This window comes from Cryptomeria japonica, chromosome 4, assembly GCF_030272615.1.
Source record: "Cryptomeria japonica chromosome 4, Sugi_1.0, whole genome shotgun sequence".
NCBI classification, from domain to species: Eukaryota; Viridiplantae; Streptophyta; class Pinopsida; order Cupressales; family Cupressaceae; genus Cryptomeria; species Cryptomeria japonica.
The window spans coordinates 239,111,518-239,119,911 of record NC_081408.1 but is presented as its reverse complement, the minus strand read 5'-3'; the positions used below and the strand labels follow the sequence as shown (position 1 = coordinate 239,119,911).

The 8,394-nt window shown below is 37.6% G+C and overlaps 1 protein-coding gene across 1 annotated transcript; it reads left to right on the top strand.

The window, feature by feature from the left end:
* Positions 1-2,053: 2,053 nt before the first annotated feature.
* On the top strand, positions 2,054-3,970 carry LOC131065501 (cytochrome P450 716B1). Its single transcript, XM_058000000.2, has 3 exons — positions 2,054-3,156; positions 3,269-3,456; positions 3,543-3,970. Exons 1-3 carry the CDS (start codon positions 2,142-2,144, stop codon positions 3,834-3,836), a joined length of 1,497 nt encoding a protein of 498 aa, XP_057855983.2. The 5' UTR covers positions 2,054-2,141; the 3' UTR covers positions 3,837-3,970.
* Positions 3,971-8,394: the final 4,424 nt, after the last annotated feature.

The following is an 8,394-nucleotide window of genomic DNA, read 5'->3' as shown; positions in this document are numbered from 1 at the left end:
ATATCCTCTCTTGATCATTCATCCTTGTGTCTATCTATCATAACATAAGTAAAGCCTTACCTACACAATTATTATAGGTTTATCTTTATCATATCCAGTCTATCATTTTTTTGTATACCTCATTTAGAGTTTGTGTCCACATTCTAAAATTTGCATTGCATCCTAATCTTGAGTCTCATACACTATCATATCACAAGTCCCAAATCAAAGAAAAAAAATCACATATTCCCACTGAAACAAGAGCCCAAGAAAGAAGAGAAAAGGAACAACAAGGAGATAAACCTTGGGGGAAAAACATTGATGATGAAGAAGACATTAATGTTGGGGATGAGGAAGAACACAAAATTGAAGTTGACGATGAAGAGGTAACCTAAGAACATATAGAGGAAGCACTTCATGATAATAGATTCACTTCACTATTTAAACAAGTGATCTGGAACGTAATTCACAACAATATTTCAAAGCCTTTGGTGATGAGGGAAGAAAAATACCCCTTGATTTTGACATATCATTACTCACGGTAAATGACAAATCTAGTGAATTTAAACATACCAAAACAAACAATGATGACAAAGTAATAAGTAGTAAGTTTTTTGGATTAGTCTAGCTTATGGGTTGATTATCTTCATAGTCATACACTAAAATTTTTGTATTATGGGATGGATTTGTATAGTCTTAGCTATATGATTATACAACTATATTGTAAATCTCCTTGTCTAGTCTTCGAGGCTTTTTTTGTCATAAGATTAGTGATGACCCCACTCTTATATTTTGATATTCTCTTTATTGTATTCAAATATTTTATATATAGAATATATATACACACTTTGCATTTGTTTTAAAAAAATTAATATAATTCCCGTGATCTTCATCAAATTGCTACAAATAACTGTTCTAGAAGGTATGGATTTTATAGCTACAAATTTCAAGGTTTTGAAAGTATTTTATTGAATGATAGTGGAAGACATTACTTCTAAGACTGTTTCATTGAAGGAGGTCTAGATTTTATATGTGGTGACAAGAAATCATCACAAATACAATATTTTTCATTGTGAGAGGAAAATAAATTAATGTTTCATGAATGCAATTTGTTTTGATTGATGATTTTATTGTAATTAATTTGATGGTAACATTTTTTTTCACATACAAAATATTCTACTAAATAAAACCATTCCAATATAGAGAAAAATAATATTAAAGAAATTAGTAAATATATGTTTATAAATTATGAAATGATAAAAAATGAAATAATATTTTTGATAAGACACAGAAACTCTATTTCAAAATTATATTTATTTTTATTAACATTTGCTTATTTAAGATTATAAACCATTTCAATATCCCACAACATAAAGACCTTTATTTTATAAAATGTGTGCTTCTTGATGTTTTATTCCTTCACATTATTTACAAAATGCTAACAATGTCTATAGAAAACGAAGATGACTGTTTTCCACACAAAACGACATTTCATCAAAAACACAAATTTGCATAATACAATTATTTTTTAATGGATATTTTTGCATTTTTACAGTATTGAAAAGACAGACTCAGAAGATCAAACCAATAAAAATTGTATAAAATATATTGTAATTTACACATTTTTATATTTTTGATTCAGTATTGTTTTGTATGAAAAATAGTGATTGAAAACATTATGGTTGTTTTCTGACTCCAAGCAGAGATTAGTACAATTTATGTGACACATTGATTCTGCAACGTCAGATATCATGCGAGGAACGACAACAATTTCAATGCCCATCCTTATACAGAGTAGGTTAGATTGTCCGACTCGCTGCTCCATATAAACTCCTTGAAGATTCTGGAAAATAATGCAAACACTTCTGTAATCACGGATATTTTCCCAAACGGTGCTTTTAATCTATCTTTGAGAAAACGACGAAAACGTCAGAGTCTGCAAGGAAACACTATCTGGAGTAGTTAAAGTTAGATTCCAACACGTATCATTATGATCTCCAGTGCACGCCCTCCATTCATCCACGCTCAATAATATCTTCCCACCGCCTAACCAATGACCTCATTGAGCCATATAAACGATCAGCTAGTGTGTAAAAAATTCATGAACTAAAGCACAATATTTCTCATATTTCCAAGTTAAATCTTTCATAGTTTTGTGGAAGATGTCTGTGCTATGGATTCCATACAACGGCAGCTGGATCTCCATCGGAGCAGCTGCAACAGTTGCCTGTATCGTGGTTGCCATGGCATATGCATCTGCCATATTTTATGCTCCCATTCTCTGGGCAGCCATAAGACTGAAAGCTACAAGAAACATGCCTCCGTTACCTCCTGGAAGGATTGGAATCCCTTATTTGGGAGAATCCCTGGACTATCTGAGATCATGGCGTAACCTGCTAGATCTGGACGTGTGGTACGATACGCGATATGCTAAGCACGGGGGGATTTTCACTACCCATATTCTGGGCAGCCCCACTGTGGTCATGTTGGGCGCGCAGGCCAACAAGTTCGTCCTAATCAACGAAAAAAAGCTGTTCAGAAACAGCTGGCCCAAAACTATGAGTGTTCTGATCGGAGAGCACGCAATGATTACTTCCCAGGGCGCCGACCACAAAAGGATGCGGCGTGTTATACATTCCATTCTGGGGATCGAACCGCTGAAAAAGTCAGTTGGGAGGTTTGAAAGGCTTGTACTACAACATCTGGACTCCGACTGGTGTCGTGGCCAAATCATCCACGCCCATAGCAAATTGAGGGAAATGACGCTGTGTGTGGCGGCGGAGTATTTTCTGGGGTTAAAGGCTGGAGAAGGGTTGGAGAGCTTTAGGCGGCACTTTCACCATTTCAACGCGGGTCTCCTTTCTCACCCTATCGATCTTCCCTGGACGGCCTTTGGCAAGGCCAAGCGTGCTCGTGCCGCCATTGTTGCTCAAATTGCTCAGCTGATCCATCTGCGTAAAGCCTCCTTGAGCAAAAGTGGGGGAGAGGAGGAAAACTTTTTGGACATGGTTTTGAGGACGCAAAAAGCGGGGATCGACTCTTGCTTGAGCGATGCGGAGATTGCAGACAACGTGATGGGTTTTTTCACTGGAGGTTATGATACTACAGCCTCCGCTTTGGCCACAATTCTTAAGCACCTCAGTCTCTCGCCACATGTCTTACAACGCCTTCGTAAAGGTACTTGTGCTCCATATTCTGAGATTTCAAATATGAAACGAGGCTAGAAGATTATTTAAAATTTTAGTATTATTCTTAACCTAATAATCTGTATTATATTGAGGCAATTCAGATTGTGGAAAGCTCAGAGATAGCAAGAAAGTAGGAGAGCCTCTTACTTGGGACGAGATTAAAGGTGTGGAATACTTGAGAAATGTAATAGCAGAAGGAATGCGCGTTGTGTCCCCTGTAATTGGAGGATTCAAGCAAGCAAAAGTAGATGTTGTATATGGTGGATATACCATTCCAAAGGGGTGGAAGGTGGGTATTTATTTTTTATTTTTTTATCTGTAAAAGAAGTTATAATTCTTAACATGCACTTTGAGTTTTAAAATTCATGGTTGCAGGTTCATTACTCTATCAGACAAACAAGCATCGAGGAGGAGTACTTTGACAATCCAAAAGAGTTTGCTCCAGATCGCTTCAATGAGCGACATGAGCCGTTTTCCAACATCCCTTTTGGACAAGGAAATCGAATATGTCCAGGAAATGAGTTTGCAAAGATAGAAATGGAAGTATTCCTCTATCATTTAGTTCTGAGATACAATTGGGATTTGGTGGAGGTCGATGAACCCATTAGCGTCTCCTTCAATCCTCAACCCAAACATGGTTTGCCTTTGATACTTAAACCAGTAGCCTAAACGAGAAGATGTGTATGAAAGAAGATAAAATGGACATTGTTATAGTGTTTTTTGAGTAGCCTAAACAAGTTGATATGTATGGGACAAAATAAAATGGCCATTAATAAAACGTTTTATGGTCCCATTTCACGTGATATACGATGTTCATATCTTAGAATAACATTTTTTTATAGGAATTATGTTTTTAGACATATAAAAGATTAGTTATCTATTGTAACTTAGTAGGCTGTGTATGATGTCATGTTTTAAAACATGTTATTATGGCTTATCATTGATATTGAAGGTTATATTTTGTAAGAAGTTTTACAATTTTTAAAATAATGATGAAATGGTGGTACATTAAACTTTGTACATATTATATGGTATAATTCATTTAAAAAAAAAATGAAGTGTAAAATAAAAGAAAACTAATATCACATAATAACAAATAATTTTGTGCACAAAATAATTATGAATTTTTTTTTTTTTTTTCTCATTACTAACTCAGTTTGAATGGACAATGTGCAAGTTGTTGTACAGATATTTGAAATGTAGCTAACATTATCTTTATGTTGTCACTGGAATACTTATTTTTTCTCACAAGTATTCATCCTTGGTTATTTACCACTAGAATTTGTGATATTAGTTGTTCTAAAAATGTCCTTGTATTCTTATATCATGCTTACTTCAATCTAAAAAAATATTTTTGAATTATATATAGTTCAAAGCATGTTATATACATGGTCATCTCCTTTATATCAATTGATCTCTCCTTAATTTATCCTTTTTATTTCAATGTACCATGAAATAATTGGATAAGAGCATAAGAAGAAATGTAATGTATCGAGGAGGTATTATATATATCATAATAGTGTTATGAAATAATAGAAGAATATTTGCTAGATTAAGGTTCATAAGTACACATGTAGTTGTATTCTAGAGACCATTTCAACCTTCAACAATAGACTTTTAGTAACTATAAAGTCATTTTGTTGGTGTAAATAATTATTCATCTTGGATATTATTACACTTACTTAAGTTTACTTAGGAAATGCATTTCATAGTAGTTTGGGTATGAGACACTTGGGTGTTTGTGCCACATTGGGATAGTGTGTGTAGGAGAAATTCCACCTTTTAAGGTGTGATCTTGTTGTTACACTCCACATTCAGTGGATGATCCACCTCATGTGGAATATTATATTGTTTCTCCTACCTACCCACACCTATTTCCTACCTACCCTTGTTTCTTATTGAGCCACATGTCATGTTTGTGTTCTCACATATCCCTAGACTTGCCTATATAAGCAGGCTCATCTACATTGTATGTAATTGATATTATTGATCATTTTCTATTGATGAGAATACAGTTTATTCTTGTCCTATATTGTGTCTCTATTTTGTACATTTCATTGAGCTCTTGATCTTGGCAAAATCTCACATGGTATCAGAGCCTTTGGGGCTTCATTGATTCGTCTTGAAGAGGCATTATTGCGATGTCAAGAGGCAGATCTGAGGAGTAGCATCTTTTGGAGGCGTCCTAGACTAGATCCGACCCCGCCATTGCGTCCAGAAGGTCGTTTCTATGAATTTTGGTTATAAAGTCAACCTATTTTGGTGAGAAATTTTTTTTCGCCAATTTTGGGGGTCCAAAGACCCCCTCGTAACCCTCCGGTCTCTGCAGCTCCTCTGGCATCGGCAGCTCCCCTCGGAAAATCCCTCCAGCGGCTCCTCTGGTGTCTACCTCCATGCAGCTCCCTCCGCTGCAACCCAGCGCCCGTCGCAGCAGCCGCAGCCTCGCAGCAGCCGCGCCTCACGTCGTTGCGGCCCCCCCGTAGCTAGTCCCGTCGGCCCTGTCGCAGCCTTGCCGCCTCCCTGTTCCACCGCCCCCGCCGGCACCGCGTCGCCCTCGTCGGCCCCACCGGCCTTGCCAGCCTTGTGGCCTCCGGTGGCGAAAACTGCCGCCGGTACCTCGCCGTCGGCCCTCCGGCGACCTGCACCTTCCGCCATGCGATCTCCGGGGCCCACCACGTCAGTGCCACGTGGAGCACATGTAGACCCTGCCACATCATCTTTTGGCCATGTCAGCAGCCCAGTTGGCTGCCCAATTAGACTGACACATCATCTGCCAAATCACTTGCATAGTCAGTGCCACATCAGCACCCAGTCAGCTGTGAAGTTTTGGCGACGGTCATACAGCCATCAAATTTAACCCTACAGTTTGCTGACATCATCATTTTTCAAAAATTTGCAGGCCCCTCTCATTGAGCTTTTTGATTTTGCAGTTCAACTTCAAATGGCCATATCTTGCTCATTTTTGCTTCTTTTTTGGTGCAATTTTTTTTGAAATGAGCTAGAATTTCGTGTACTTTCACATGGTGGAATTATTTTCTAATTTTGATGGACAGATTTTTCAGAATTCTTAGTTTTTGGTGACTATACCTGTCCAATCCCCGTTTCTGCAACTTCCAAGTCTCCGTTCGGGCTCATACAAACTCCTTTTCAGGTGCCATTTTTTTTGAAAGTGCGTTATTTTTTTGTCTACTCTCAGAATATGCTATCAGTTTGCAGCAATTGTGGGTAGAAATTGTACTTTCATCATATGGTCTTATTTGGCCAATTTGACATTTGTATTGCATAGATCTATCTTTCTGATCTTTTTCTTTGTAGTTCTCAGCCTATTGGGGCAGTTGTAAAATAGAATCAGAAGTCCACCTTGCCATTTTTTGCAAGTGGCTTATTGTACATGCACTACATATAAAGTGCCAAAATCATCATTTTTAGGGGGGTACTTTGATTGAGTGAATTTGGGGGGGTGTATCTTGTGCTTTTGTGCTATTATATTCCTTCTTTTTTGCTGCTATGGGTTCTTCTAAGTTTCCTCTATTAACTCCTCATAATTATGTTACTTGGAAAATTGATGCATGGAGTAAACTTATGGAAAAAAGACTCACTCATTACATTGATGGAACTATTGTTGCTCCCGCTGATCCTAAGGTTGATCCAGTTGGTCACTTGGATTGGCTCACTAAAAATATCATGGCAATTGGTACCTTAAGAAAGTATGTATCAAAGGATCTCATTTTTCATATTGAGAAGTGTACTCTAATCAAGGATGCTTGGAAAAAGTTTCAAGACTTGTATGGTCAAGTTGATGAGATTAGGGGATATAAAATTGATAATGATCTCACCATGTTGGATCCCAAGAACTTTGATACTATACAAGATTATGTCACTAAGGCAAATGAGTTGAGGGCACAACTCAAAGATTGTGGCATTGATAAGAAGGATACTCCATTGCTATTCACCTTGATAGGCAAGCTTCCACAAGAATATGCAGCATTTGTTTCTAGTTTCCAAACCCATAGGATGACAATGGGTTCAAGCTACACAATGCCTAAATTTGATGTTTTCAATGAAATGTTGATGATGGAACAAACTAAGTTGATAAGCATGGGCATTCTTAAGGCTTCTAAGTCTCAAGCATTAGTGGCAAATCAAGGGAACAAAGGAAATCAAAGAAAGGACAACTCAAACAAGAAGAAATGGCAATCAAAGCCTAAGGAAAAATCACCATCTTCTCCACAACAAGGAGATTCATCCTCTTCCAAGAGAGATAATTCACCAAAGAGGGAGAGACCTACTTGTGCTTATTGTAAAAAGATTGGTCATGAGGAGCATCGTTGCCATTCGAAGAAGATTGATGAGCTCACACATATCCTCAAAAAGCATAACATTGATTTGCCTAAAGTCTACAAGAAGGATGATTCATCAACTTCTACTTCCTCACATTCAAAAGGAAAAGGGAAAGCATTCATGGCTTCTACAAGTGGGAAGACTCACTCTTTTGGAACAAGAAAAGGAAAAGCTCTATGTGCTACTATTAGTCATGATTCAGAGAGATGGCTTCTAGATTCAGGGGCTTCTCATCATATGGCATCTTCACAGTCTATGTTCTCTACATTTGAGCCTTGCACCATGCCATAGATTTTGATGGGAAATCATACACACATGGATGTAATTGGGAAAGGATCTATTGACATTGGAGATAACTCCTTCAATGCTGTGTTGTGTGTACCCCACTTGACAAACAATCTCCTTTCTATCTATAAAATCACACATGGTGCAACTAAGAGAGTTGTGGAGTTCAAACCTGACTAAGTTTTCATTAGAGACTTGGAGACTAGAGCTATCATTGCGACTGGGGTGGTTGATCATGCATCTCGGTTATACTCCTTTTCAGATTTTGTTGATGATGATGATTTCACATTTGATGATTCTACACATGATGATCACACTTCTTGTGATGGTTTAGATTTTGAGGAGAACTTTGGGCACTTGAACATGGGGATTCTCACATGTGACCCCATTCTTGAGCCTTGTATTTCATCTCCTCATATTGATATCACATCACCTATTGCACCTGATGATGCAGATAGTGTGACAGTTTTTCCTTCATGTGATTCAATGCAGCAGGATATTCATTATCTTCCAGCTTTAGATTTATGGGATGATTACTTGATAGACATTGCAGGTTTGTTTGTGGAATCCTACATTGCAGATTTGGGAGACATCATTGATG